This window comes from Carassius gibelio, chromosome B21, assembly GCF_023724105.1.
Source record: "Carassius gibelio isolate Cgi1373 ecotype wild population from Czech Republic chromosome B21, carGib1.2-hapl.c, whole genome shotgun sequence".
Taxonomy (NCBI): domain Eukaryota; kingdom Metazoa; phylum Chordata; class Actinopteri; order Cypriniformes; family Cyprinidae; genus Carassius; species Carassius gibelio.
Window position 1 is genome coordinate 20,357,401 of NC_068416.1, and position 13,614 is coordinate 20,371,014.

The following is a 13,614-nucleotide window of genomic DNA, read 5'->3' on the forward strand; positions in this document are numbered from 1 at the left end:
TCTTTTTTTGCCCACAGAACCCACAAAGCTAGCGAATAAATCAATCACACTGATAATTTCATCCAAATATATTTTTTTATTCACTATAATGTTGATCCTTCATTTCGTAAACCTGAGAAATATATCAATTCATGATGAAATTTACAAAGAATTAGTTTTGAATCGGTAGCCTGAAGATCTTCTATGTTTCTTCATTGGATAACTAATTGAAAGAAATACCTCATGTTAGTTTCTTTATCACAAAACAACTACTACTGTATGAAGCACAAGAACTATTTTAAATAATCAATTACAGAAAGTTACCTTGGTTGGTGTATGTTAAAATACCAAATATATTTACTAAAAAGTAAGGTGTAGCAAACATTTTGGATGCTCAATGAGGCCATAAATACTCACAAGTCCAAAGTCATCTACATATGTATACTTCTGCTCTTTGTAATGTTGCTTTCTTGTCATAAAAGTCAGGACAATCCAATCACAGATAACGTTCACCTAAAATGGACCACAAGTCTGTTAGACTGCGACACAGTAAAAACAGTAATATTGTGATCAATTATTACAATTTAAAAGAAAATTATTTCTATCTGAATGTTTTAAAATATAATTTATTCCTGATTGCTGCTGAATTTTCAGCAGTCATTACTCCTGTCTTCAGTGTCACGACTCTATAGATGCATAGATTGAGATGTCACTGAAATATACACCGAAAAGTTTTTACTTACTTACTAAGACATACTTACCAAGCCTAAAAGTGCCAAGCCTGCACCTATGTTCAGAAGTGTTGGTATGATATTAAATTTTCCTGCCTGTATTAGAAACAAAATTACTTTGTATGTGTTAAACGACTAAGTTAATGCTAACCTGCATAACTTGTAACATTAGAAAGAATAAAGAAGTGTCTCACCTGGCCAAATACCAAGACGTCAAAGCGAATACCATAACCCTTGATAAGTGTCCTAGTCTCTGTGCCATCACTGTCCTTGTAATATTTAGCAAATCTGTCGAGATTTAATCAACCTCATTTAAAATGCAACCTTCACTTTCTCTCAGAAACCACTTTTAATAAGTGCAAACACCTCCTACCTGAAGTTGTATCCGGGGGCCACGTTATTTTCAGGGTCTTTGTTATCTAGCCTGCGGAAAGTGTAGCGAGGCACACACCAGCTCTGTGGCATGTCAAGGTCACAATCCCACCGGATCTGCACTCCCATCACTCCCCCCTAAGAAAAAAAAAGGGGGGGGGGAGAGAAAAGTGCACAAAATGCTGTTAACAAATTCTAATATTAGCCGATTTAATTCAGCAATGTCAGATTAACATAAATGAAGTCTCTAACATGGACTGCCATGGTCTGAAAATCCTCATTAGCCTCTTCAACGATGTCTTTGAGTCTGAAGATAGGGCAGTCAGTGTCTGTCTTACGGCTGAACACACACTGTGTCAAGTAGGAGCTATTTACATTTGGTAGGATATTCCTTCTGTAAGGACACAAGGAGCACGTTTCATTCTGTTAAGACAATGGCAGACATCTAAGTAGAAACAATAATGCATTCGAAAAGCTTACTTGTTGAAATTGAATTTGGGATAACGAATGCTATTTTTTATGAGTACTGTGAAGTTTTCAGCATCTGCCAGAAGTGGTGGACTGAAACATCAAGAAGAAATCAAACTTAATTACCAACATTACATAGTTTCAAATCTAAAGAAAGGAAATGACACAAACAAACACATACATTAACAATATATATACACACACACATACATACATACATATATATATATATATATATATATATATATATATATATATATATATATATGATTTTACTTTGGGGGTTCAACAATCTTCTCTAAAGGACACCAGGACAGCACTTCACAACTCTTCACTGTGTCATTGTAATCGACACATCTGCCTGTTCGAACACCTAAAGAAAAAAAATGCATTGTTATAGTTAAAAAATTATGTTTGCTGTTTAAACAGATGGGACTGCAAAAATCATTAGTCACAGTTAGAGTCATCTTGCATTTAATGTATGGGCCATACCATCTCCACGAGCATCATTGAAGCCTCTTTTGCAGTCCCTGTGAGAAGTGCATATGGATGCTGGGGTCGGATTCTAAGTTACAGAAGTTAACATGAGTTTAATGAGATACATGATACCAGATACTGACAGAACATTTTAGCAGTATTTAGTTCTACTATTTATTAGTTTAGCTGACTTTTTTTCTCCATTATTTCAAATTATTTAAGTGTAGAAGTGCATTAAACTCAGTTTATTAGTATTTGGTATTTGATTTCAGCCAGTAATGTTTGTTTGAACAGGTTAGTGACAAAAGAGAACTATGCCACCCATTATGACTCACCTCAGCACATTTTGACTGTGTTTGATTTGGTGTGATGATCATATTGGTCAGCACAAAGAATGATCCATCCTCCTAAAACATTCAAAAGCATGTGATTTGAAGTAATACCTAAAAATATACTTCCTCATACATTGAATAATGCCAGAGGCATGAACACTTTTAGTTTCCTTAAAGATGGTGTAAAGTTTTGATGAAGTAAAAAAATTAACAGTAAAAAGAAAAAACAACAGCATATAGGACACTTATCAAACAAATGTCTTGACATTATTTCAAATAAATTATATTTAAATCCTTAATAATTTAAATGCAAAATCTAATAGTCAGGAGAAACTCAGCAACACTGAGTTATCATTGACATTATTTAAAACCACATGCAACTGTTAGAAAATTTGTATAGGCAAATTGTGTGGTTTATTTACTCTTCAAAACAACATGATATTTAATCATGTTGTTTCTTTTGAAACATGAAATGCAAGTTGGGCTAGTTGAAATGCTTGAGGGGTGCAAGTTGACATATTTATTACGCTTCTCGAACTTAAAAAAAAAACCGATTTGAAATTACTTGAAAAAGTTTAATTATTTGACAGCCTCAATGATTAAATGGCTATGAAAGCAAAAACGTTTAGTGTAAGCTGAAAAATATTGACTAAAGTCTGAATGACTTTGGACCTATAAAGGTAAAAAATAAAAACACTGGTTTAAGATCATTAAAGCATACTGGTTACACCCAACACTGAATTCCCAAGAAACATTGTTCAAAATCTGTGTGTATTCCAAAAGATTGCACAAAGCCCTTGAGTAAAGAGTGAACACAATAGAATGTCTGAGCATGCAGGTGCAACCATGTCCTCTTCATAACCCATGAAGGTGGTGGAACCAGTGAGGTTAGTGGGCATTTAATTCGTCTAGCCTGTACCTCCTCTTCGTCAAATCGACGGACTACCTGAGGTGGGATGATGTAGTCAGCCACATCCCAGATCCTTTCACCCAGCTCACTGGTGTTTGTCAGTGCAATGCCTTTTACTTTGGTGCTGACAGAGCTGAGGACGGTGTCCGTGTCCTGGTAGCCTTTCTTAAGAACACACACATACCTGTAATCAAACCAGGAAGTTATTTAAGCATACGGTTTCATCACACTAAAGAGTAAACTGTGCTCTTTATGTATTTACTATACGAACAAGTTGACTTACCCGATCACGTAGGCTATGACTAAAGCTTGAGTGAACCGATTCAGCGTTCCCACTTTCTTACTTCTTATTACCAATATTTTTGACGTGTAGTAGTCGAAAAAACACTCGCCTACTGAATCACAGCAACCCTTTTCGCTCATTATGCTCGCTTGAACGAAATAGTATACTTCTATTTCCCCGACTGCTCACTCATAGTCACAAGTTTTGTAGGTTATTAACCACGACGCCTCAGTGCGGTCCAAACTTTACACACTTCCCGCTGAATTGTCGTTTCACTTTCTGAGAACGAACATTATATACTACTCAAGAACAGTTTTAAAGGAATAGTTGGCATTTTTGTCACGATCTACACTGAAGGTGGTTTATTTTCTCTTTTCTTTTCTCTTTTCTCAGTTAGTTTTTATTGAAATGATGACGCGGCTGTTTTCTGTACAATGAAAGTGGACGGTGTAGAGAGGAAACTGTATCTTTTGGTCAATCTAATCAAGGTTTTGAGCTACCACTGAGCTCTCTCTCACTTGACTATTGTTTTACTGCAGAATACAGCTGCCCAAAATTAAGCCCATATTTGTATAGGCAAATTATGTTATTCCTAAAGATAACAAGTGAAGGTTTACTATTGCCCCTCTCAAACTAAGTACAATTTTAACAAAAAGAAATACAACTGTACAACTCATGGCCATTATTTCAGCTTTTCTGAAGCCATATGATAGGTTTTTGTAAAAAAAAAAAAAGAATGTTTACTTATTTTTTATTTTATTGTTCCAGTTTTTACTATCTGTTCCTCTTAACTAAAAACCACAAAGCCCTGCAACTTCATTCAAATTTAGTACTATATAAATATAGGGAAATTAAATACAAATAAATTAGAAAAATAAATCTAAAAACAATTAACTAGTAGAGAAAATGGTAAATTAAATACACCACAGAGACTGATCACAAAAGATAGATTTATTGACAGTACTGGAGAAATGGAAATGCTGACTGAATGTACCCCTTTTCTGTACATGACATTAACTAAATGTGCTATTGCTTATCGAGCAGAGTATATTTTACAGGAAACCATATACTATCTGATTACATTCCATGAACACAGAGGGAGGAAACATTCCTCCCAACTCCTTCCCAGGGGTGTTAAGTGATTTTCTGAAACAAGCTGTATTGTGTGGCTGTGTTATTGCCTAATTTTTTCAATGATATGGTCACAGTGAGTGCAGCAATTCAGAATTTGAGAGCGAACACAGCTGGAAATCTGCTATTTCACAGTTTGCTTCTTTTTGAGGTTACACAGAAACATTGATGGTCATTGGATTCACTGAAAATGAAAAAGGCTATATGTTATATACAATTTAAGCTAATTAATTTCATTCTTAGTGATTAAACAAAATGGAAAGCGTAGTTAGAAAATTATGAAGTACTTTTTCATGAATAACTGACTGTTTTAACCAACAGTGTCTACCAGTTTGTTTATGAGAGGAAATATCTCAAAATTTTAGGTTTGAAGTGCTCCATCTTTTTGGGGTCCATGGTTTTCACAGTCTCCTGGGCATAAAGAATTGCCTGGTGGGCCTCATCGAACAGCTCATCCCCAATTTCTGCTCTGACTCGGTCTTTCCATGCCTTGAGTTTGGGTCTGTTCTCAAACACATCCATACCAGCACCTACAGGCTGAAACAAAAAGGTGTTATAAAGTATAAAATGATGTTCAGATATCATCTGCCTTAAATTCTCAGATCATTATATTGCATCATCCGACACAGGATATTTTGCATACATAGGCCTACCTGCATGATTTCCACAATAGCAACCAAATCAGCCAGTGAGATCTGATCACCGACAACGAACGGTCTGTCTTGCAGAAACTTCTCCTCAAAAATCTTTAGTGATGCATTGAGATCATCTACTGCATTGTCCATCTTTTCCTTAGTGATCTCAACTCCTAAAGCTTTTGGAATCAAAAGCTACAACAAAACAAGGAAACGACTTAATTCCATTTATAAATAATCACACTAAGTTAGCAGTTAACTGTGTTGCAATTGCAAAATCTAGGTAGGCTTCAATCCCAAGGTCAAAGAACAACAGGAGGGAACCATCAGCTTGGGAGCTGCTGAAATCTAAATGCTGATCTGTTTACCACAGACACAGTACATGTGAACGAGAATAAATTTACTTCACTCACCTTGAACCAGAACATCTTGGATCCATGCATCCGAATGGCAGAATGTTGCCATGATAGGTATTCGTTTACTCTAGCACGCTTCTGCAAGTCAGCTGGGTACCAGTGGTCTGGAGTGTGGAACTTCTCAGCCAGGTACAGCATGATCGCAACACTACAGGAAGTGATACTTTGTTTACTCAATGAACGGTTTCACAAGAGACACAAAACAAACAGTTGTCTCTGATTCTAAAGTTTTAGAACAGTGGTTTTCAACCAAAGCGCTCCAGAAATTTCCAAAGGGCCTCAAAATTACTTAAAATAATAAACGTTTTGAAGATAAGATTAGATAATTTAGATTATTTAAAAAAATATTTTATTTCCTTAAAAAAGAGCTTTAACTATATATATATATATATATATATATATATATATATATATATATATATGAATGTCATAGAAGCAAAATTAATAAAATTCTGGTAAAAGCTACTTTTTAAATCACTATTAAGTATTAAATTAAATTGAAACCCTGCTAGACCACATACCTTTCAGCCAAGCAAAAGTCTCCATCTTTGAGTGCTGGTGCTTTTCTTAGCTGGTTGATTTTTCCATATTCTTCACTATACTGATAACCTGAGGGACAAATCTCATGCTTATGTTTTGAAAAAATAAAATAATATTAGGGTGATCACTGTGTACAACTGGCCCAATGTAAAAGCTCAAAGACGTGCAGGAATGCATAACTGTCTGCCAGATTAGTGACTCGCAGCATTAAATCCCGAGATACCTATAGACACATCTGCCTATATCAATAAAAGATTACATTCTGTAGTCTAATCACAACTTCTCACACAGAAATAGAACAAAAAGGGGAAAAGATAAAATAGAGAACTATAAAAAAATAAATAAAAATAAAGAACTTCCATAAAGTCTATAAGATTTTACTAATTTTAAAGAAGTTTCGGTGAATGCTGCAAAACCAATGTAAAATGTTTAAGATAACACAATATTGTACCTTCAAAAAGCGAAATCTTCTTGTGGTCGAACTGGATGTTGTTTTTCTTGGCAAAAATGTAAACAGAGCGACATGGCTGCGAAAACAGATCCAAGTAAATTTCCAAAGACATTTTCTGAAAAGTATCTGACTTCTATTCTAAAACACAACCCAGTGGAAACTGCAATGAAATGTATGACTATTCCTCGTTGCACAGGAATCGACTACTACTGCTTCACCACACCCCGCTGTACTCTGTTCCTAAAACCCCCTGCCAACTGGGGGAAATGGCATTACATATATTTGTGTGGAATTTTATCACAAGGGACACAGAATGACTTAATTGTATTACCACTTTAAATTAACCAAGCGTTTAAGCACAATAATCAGACTATAAAATTAGAACTTTGTTTAGCTATAAACTTTGAAACATTTTATTTTCTTCATTCTTCTCTCTTGCAATTAGCGCCATCTGTCGGAACTCGAGGGTATTTTAATCGTGGCAGTTCATAAAACGTTCATCTCTTCAAATAACATATTTGAATTTGAAGAATTGCTATCGAAACATCGTTTTCTTATCTAAAACTAGCATATTGAAGATATAACCCTAAATAGCTTACTAATAAATATTTTTTTATGAATATAGAACCTATTTAGAAACTTACCTTTGTGGTAAAATTGTCTATACTTATATATATAAACCTATGATTTCCAAAAATGTATTGTACATTTAGATAAAATGCTGAATTAATTTAAGTAGTGATTGCAAAACATAATCTTGGAAGAATCAGTTTTCACAGTATCACTAATAAATAGTATGATTTCACAACAATGTATTTCATGTTTATTTGTGTGCAAGAAAAGTGAGTGTGCTTCTTTTCTTCTTGAACCATGAAACGCATACTGAAGATCCACACTGCTTGTCTACCCTGAAAGCAAATGCTACCCACATAATCCCAAAACTCCTGAATGTATTACACAGATGCTTTATTCAAGAGCGTTTTTATTGTTTTTCCATTTCACTTTTAACACATTTCTGAATCCATGTACTTGACAAACACAGCTGATGATTGTTTTTCCATTTCACTTTTAACACATTTCTGAATCCATGTACTTGACAAACACTGCTGATGATTGAAGACAATCATTAAAAAGACATTTTGTGTGCACTTATACTTTGTGCTATGGAACTGATATGTGTGTAAATCAAAACTCACTTTTGGTCCTCATCTGACTACATGGTTATGGATATCTCGATGACTTTTGTAAGTTGATTTGATCCGTAGATGTGTTTAACAGGTAAACCGATTGTCTGAATATGCCATGTTCTCTGGGAAATCGATTAACACTGAGCAATTCATACAATTAACTATAAAATATAACTTCATCAACTTATTTTCCTTATTGTCTAAAAATAGACACATTAAACCCAATATATTGATTTCCTATCAAAATGCTAAATGCATTTTATATTCATTTTAGTAAAGTGATTATTGTTAAATCACAGTCTACTATTCAAGAAAATCAGGAAATATTCGTATTCCTATAAGAGCAAAACTGCCCAGGAGCAATGCATGTCCAGTTAGTTGAATCCCAAACAGGAATTACATATAAAATAATATTAAGTCTTATAAGAAGCTCATCACTGTTCCTTTCTTTCCAATCTGCCATGGCTCCAGAGGGTAGAACAATATCAAAATACTGCAAGAGCGAACACAGAAGAGACATATGTGAATTTAGGTAAGTAACCAGCACATTCAAAGTGTGTTCATTAATTTACCGGTCATCGCTAAGCCCAAGCTCTCCTTTCAGAAACTGGAAGATTTTTGCGCTATGCTCCTTATTTTTCTCCGCTGTATCAGTCACTCCTATGGCGGACAAGGACATCAACAAACACGGGGAGCTGGACCCCGCGATCATCATCGGCAAGTCAGTCTTCACTACCAGATTCATCCTCTGAAGACATGAACCATTGCGTTACATGACGGCGGAACTTTAAGATCTATGATCAAGGTCAAGACATGTAACGTGAAGAGAGAGACATTACATAACCAATGCTACGATACTCACGTCTTCCGGTTTCCCCAAAGCTGCAGCCAGTGTAGTACAGAGTCTTTTCAGCAAGTCTTCTGGAAACTTGCTTGCAGGTAAATTGGTTTCTACATTTATGAACGGCATTATTATTTCACAGTTACCTCTGCCGACTAGTGTAAGAATGACCCGGTGTGGCTGTATCCTTTTGATAAATCGCTTTCTCTGATTGGCTGAAAGACAGAGACACCTGTTCACCGAGCTCTATGATTGGTCAGCGTACCGCATTCCTTTCACGCCTCTCGAGTTTTCAAGTATTGTATGAATGAGTTTGAACTGTTTTTTCAAAATTAATGGTACTTGAATGATAATTGAAATTTGAGAAAATTGTGTTCTTATGCTGCATATTAAATCAATTCCTTTGTTCTTTTCTTGTTTGTGTGTGTGAAGTTAAAAAAAGCTATCACTGTTTGTGACAAAAGGAGAGATTGTGTTAAGACCTGCTGTGCAAACTTAGTTTGGAAAGACTGATATAACTAGTTATCAGGCTTTTGTTTTGTAACTCTATTCGATACTTGTAAATCATAAACACAACTATATCAAAATGGATTCTACATGCACATAAAATAGTGTAATGTGACTAAAAGATTCACAAAAGAGCAGGGTGATGACATATAAATGAGGTGTAATGCTTAAATAACAGTCAAAGAAAAAGATAAATAATAGCTTTTTAATTGTACAACCTCATTTACATTATCAGACATTCAAAAGTACCAATGTGCATTTCACAACTATAAACATAAGTTATTCGCATTAACTGCTGGAAATATTGATATTCTGGACCAATATTCGACTACATTTAGTGTTAAAATCTTCCATGCTCTCCATCACACCAGAGATGTTGCACCTAAAGGGACAAAAGGTCATCTGAAGGTCATTACACATTTTTTATTAGTAATAGTACATTAATGCATGAATATCTCTCATTCTTAAGTATTTCTTACACTCAACCACTTGTGTTGTCTGTGAGATTCACACAACTGGTTGGATGTAGTAAAGTCCTAGATAAGGATCACCAGGTCTAATGTCCGTGTTGACGAGAAGCTTACCATGTGAGAGTTTGCACTGCTTAAGAGCTTCATTAAAGCCTTCACACAAGCTCAGATCAGCCTGAGTCGTGGCACAGTCCAGAAACTGCCTCACCTCAAAGAGACATGGGCCAGACTGAGAGGGTGGAAGCCGTGAGGGCTCCTGCAAGCATAAATAAAAGACAGGGGATGTAGCCACTGTAACGCCGTTTTGTTTTTTCCATATTCTTCATGAGAATAAAAAAATTGCATCTTTTCGCCACCACATAAATGCATGCCAGGGTTGTATTTTATGGAAAATTGCACTCCTTTTTTTCATGATGTTGTCAGTATGAACTGTTGCTACTAACGACTGCAGAATAAAAAAAAAAACACATTCACTTTCTCTACAGAGAAAAAGATTTTTAACTAACTTTTCACTAATTGCTAAAGAAAGACCTACTGTGAGCTACGGGCTATAAACAAAGGATGCATACTTTTGCTAAAGCGGTTAATCCACATTATTTGATTTTTAAAACAATCCTGTTTAACAGTTTTTTTTTTAAATCCCATGATCCTGCAAGCAAATATCCTCCAATTAATAAATCAAAACAAGCAAAAGAACACTTCAGTGCCCGCCCATTCCCAAGAAACACTGCAAATGACATAATCAGCCTCCCTTCACGGTCAAGTAACTTAAATATAAGTACTGTATATTATTTTGCATGTGAATATTTTGCTATAAATGTAAAATATACTATGTCTATCTAAACAATGTTTCATTTGTAATGCTCCATGTTATTCTAGCTCTTTCCCTTATTAAAGTCTGTTAAGTACACTGTCATTTACAGTTTATATCCAATTCTTTTTTTTTTTTTTGCTTCAAATCAAAGTTTGTAATGTTTTGCTTCATCTCGTGGCTAGTTAGTTTGGTTCATGGCTTATACATTTTTTAATAAAGACTTTTAAAAATCCTTATTAATGACAAAGTTGCCCAGGTCAAAAAGTGCAAAATAGTTGTGTGATGATTCATTAAAATATTTTTCCAGAGAAATAGGTATTTTTATAGCTATGACCTGATATGTGGGTGCTGGTTTGGGCGCCTCTGAGCTGCTGCTGCCTCCACTGAAAGCACCTGTGATGGCACTGCCCATCACGTGCCCTACGGCCGAGCCGACTGCCACTCCAGCAGCTGTGGTGGCCATCTGGGCCATAAGACCTGGCTGCTTGGGCTGGGCCGTGGCAGGGGCCATTGCCATCGGAGGAGGGGGTGGTGCGTGGGCTGGAGCGTAGGATGGGGCAGGAGCACTGAGAAGAATACAAGGGGAAATATGTTATAAAATAAATCAAGTTTAAAACCCACTATAAAGTCTATAAAAGCAGCTCATCTTGGCATATGCGTTGTAAAGAATATACATAGAAAATAAGATATAAAGAATATATTTTACATTAATCTGAATTAGTATCACATGATGCAGACATGTCTTGGCAACTTCAGATGGAAAGAAGATAAAGTCTTAAACCTGGTTTGCGTCATATGCTAAATGACAGACATTACGCATAAATAAATACATTTAAATAAATAAATAAGCATCTATTAATGGTTTTCCACTAACAATGTCATGTTTTTGGATCGACCTTTCACCTTCTGCTCTTGATGTATTTGGGATAAGCAAACAAACAATCAAACTTTTTATGAGCAGTGTTTTTCTTCAGTACTGCTGAAATATCTAACCTCTACAGCTTGCAGCTCGCTCACGCAGGTTTACAATGCGTTACAAAACTATCACCCAAAATGTCACTAATACCTCGCTGGAGCCGGTGAAGGACGACTGCGACTTCCTCTTGCCATTCCAAAAGTAGATCGTAACCGCAATCAATCCCCAGTTACTATTATAAAGTCGCAAACAAGCGCGAAGGTAGTTAAATCCACTCTCTCCACGCACTGACTCCTGAATGACAGACAGCCGGTAGACGCACGTGCCTTTGACCTTGTGTGGTTCTACAGTCGTGTCCTGGCGCATGCGCGCGTCAGTGTTCTAAAGTTTTCTACGCTACCATGCTAGAACATTCTCTCTTATAAGATGTGTGACGTTCAATATGCAAGATTTCATGTAGAATGATTTAAGTCTTTTAAATTCACCTGTTTGCAAATCCGAAAGCATTCCTTATATTTTACTAAACTTTTTTTTTTGCTGAACAGGAACACATTTGAAGGCGCTAAATCGTCTTATGTCACAAGCGTTCCCACTAGATGGCACTGAAATATCGGTTTTGGAAGCATCGTTGTGAACTCAGTGCCCTTTGAACTGTCAAAATGGGGCAATTTCAGTTCTGGACAAAATAGAGAGATTCTTTGGTGGGGTGGGGGTTTACAGAATCTGTGGATGTTTTAAAATCTATTATGTTTTATTGCAACATCTGCTTTTAGAGAGATTTTATATAAGATTCTTTTGTTTTATTGTTTAAGAATTCTTAAGAATTTTTATTGTTTTGTTTTTCAGTTATAAATAACTGGAAGATTACTAGCTATTTGTATTTTGGGGGGTAATAGAAGTTGACCTTTGTAGTATTAACCATTCTGTCAACATTTACCCTGTGTAATTTCATACCCGTATAATGACAGTCTTTCTTGTGCAGCAAAAGTCTTCTGATTTTCATATTTCATATGACAAGAAAGTCATACAGGTTTTGGAATAATATAAGGGTGATGAATTAAAATTGTTATTTTTAGGATAACTGTTCCTTTTAAATTCATAAATCACACATGGCATCTACTATAATCTTGTTTTTTTCCGAGAAGAAATTGTAATCTGAAATGGAAAAGTGTAATTTGCCTAAAATGCTTTGCAGGGACATAAACATGTTGATAAAAACGGCACAAATATTGTGCTGTGGTTGATAATTATACAGCTGGCCTGATAATTTCTGCTTAGTGTGTGGTGTGGGGGAGCTCAAATTTACTTAAATTGGCATGATTCACATCCCAGTCTCAGATGGCAGGCAGTGATTCAGCATCCATTTGGCTTTGTAAAAGGTTCTGCCTTATTTCACTATGATAGGTGGTCTGTTGCACCTCTATATTAGTGACTTTATATGAGATTGAAATTAAAGAACCATTAGGGCTCAATAGGAATACTGTGTCCATATGGTCTGTGATGAGGCAGGCCGTGGATCTGATCTCCACAGGTGTCCCTGGTGAATTCCAGAATGATTCACATGGTCTAAAAAGCAGTTTCAAATATAAAATCCCAGAGCTGAGAATACCTAAGGGAACTGGGAATTACCTGACCACAGTGACTTTTGGTTGTGTCAGCATTTATTGTTCGTACTTGTTAAATACTTTCAGTTAAATACTTTGAAATATTCTGATAGAAGCTTATGGCTGGAATACACTACATAACTTACATTGTGTAATGAAATCTTAACAGAGTTTAAAACAGTCATTATACACTTGCCAAATTTTAGATGGTTACAATAGGAAAAACTGTGTATCAAACGCTAAACATCTGAGGATCACACACTACCAAGCTTTCAGGTTGTTTAGGAAATGACAAACTCACTCAGAAACACATTCCTTGTTTCTAAGAGATGCATGGCGAATGAAAAATAACATGTTCTAAAATAAAAAAAAATGTCTTGCCATTTTTATTTTTTTTGCATACAAACAACAACATCATCAAAATGATCCCTATTTACACGGATCCATGAAAAAAAAAGTAAAGAAAAAGATGGAAAATGCTTAGTTATGCATGCCAGGCAATGTCACTTTGTAAAGAAACACTATGTGAAAATGTTATAAATACATGGGC

The 13,614-nt window shown here is 35.5% G+C and overlaps 4 protein-coding genes across 5 annotated transcripts; all 4 read right to left on the reverse strand.

The window, feature by feature from the left end:
- Window positions 1–56: 56 nt before the first annotated feature.
- p2rx4a (purinergic receptor P2X, ligand-gated ion channel, 4a) lies at window positions 57–3,939 on the reverse strand. 2 transcript variants are annotated; one of them, XM_052588914.1, is made up of 12 exons: window positions 3,553–3,939; window positions 3,279–3,453; window positions 2,363–2,434; window positions 2,043–2,115; window positions 1,827–1,923; window positions 1,563–1,643; window positions 1,335–1,476; window positions 1,084–1,220; window positions 905–998; window positions 741–806; window positions 397–492; window positions 57–202 (listed from the first exon to the last, which is right to left on the reverse strand). In XM_052588914.1, the coding sequence occupies exons 1-12, from the start codon at window positions 3,690–3,692 to the stop codon at window positions 182–184; spliced, it is 1,194 nt and encodes a 397-aa protein (XP_052444874.1). In that variant the 5' UTR covers window positions 3,693–3,939; the 3' UTR covers window positions 57–181. The 2 variants fall into 2 exon arrangements, with proteins under 2 accessions (XP_052444874.1, XP_052444875.1); XM_052588915.1 differs by having other exon boundaries at window positions 3,306–3,453; window positions 3,553–3,934.
- A 549-nt stretch (window positions 3,940–4,488) lies between these two features.
- Window positions 4,489–6,973, reverse strand: LOC127986609 (glutathione S-transferase theta-3). The gene is made up of 5 exons (XM_052588918.1): window positions 6,726–6,973; window positions 6,256–6,343; window positions 5,732–5,882; window positions 5,337–5,513; window positions 4,489–5,220 (listed from the first exon to the last, which is right to left on the reverse strand). The coding sequence occupies exons 1-5, from the start codon at window positions 6,835–6,837 to the stop codon at window positions 5,020–5,022; spliced, it is 729 nt and encodes a 242-aa protein (XP_052444878.1). The 5' UTR covers window positions 6,838–6,973; the 3' UTR covers window positions 4,489–5,019.
- An 800-nt stretch (window positions 6,974–7,773) lies between these two features.
- On the reverse strand, window positions 7,774–8,968 carry LOC127986611 (D-dopachrome decarboxylase-A). Its single transcript, XM_052588920.1, has 3 exons — window positions 8,775–8,968; window positions 8,485–8,660; window positions 7,774–8,405 (listed from the first exon to the last, which is right to left on the reverse strand). The coding sequence occupies exons 1-3, from the start codon at window positions 8,880–8,882 to the stop codon at window positions 8,333–8,335; spliced, it is 357 nt and encodes a 118-aa protein (XP_052444880.1). The 5' UTR covers window positions 8,883–8,968; the 3' UTR covers window positions 7,774–8,332.
- A 478-nt stretch (window positions 8,969–9,446) lies between these two features.
- Window positions 9,447–11,817, reverse strand: LOC127986610 (coiled-coil-helix-coiled-coil-helix domain-containing protein 10, mitochondrial). The gene is made up of 4 exons (XM_052588919.1): window positions 11,611–11,817; window positions 10,879–11,110; window positions 9,845–9,986; window positions 9,447–9,642 (listed from the first exon to the last, which is right to left on the reverse strand). Exons 1-4 carry the CDS (start codon window positions 11,652–11,654, stop codon window positions 9,623–9,625), a joined length of 438 nt encoding a protein of 145 aa, XP_052444879.1. The 5' UTR covers window positions 11,655–11,817; the 3' UTR covers window positions 9,447–9,622.
- Window positions 11,818–13,614: the final 1,797 nt, after the last annotated feature.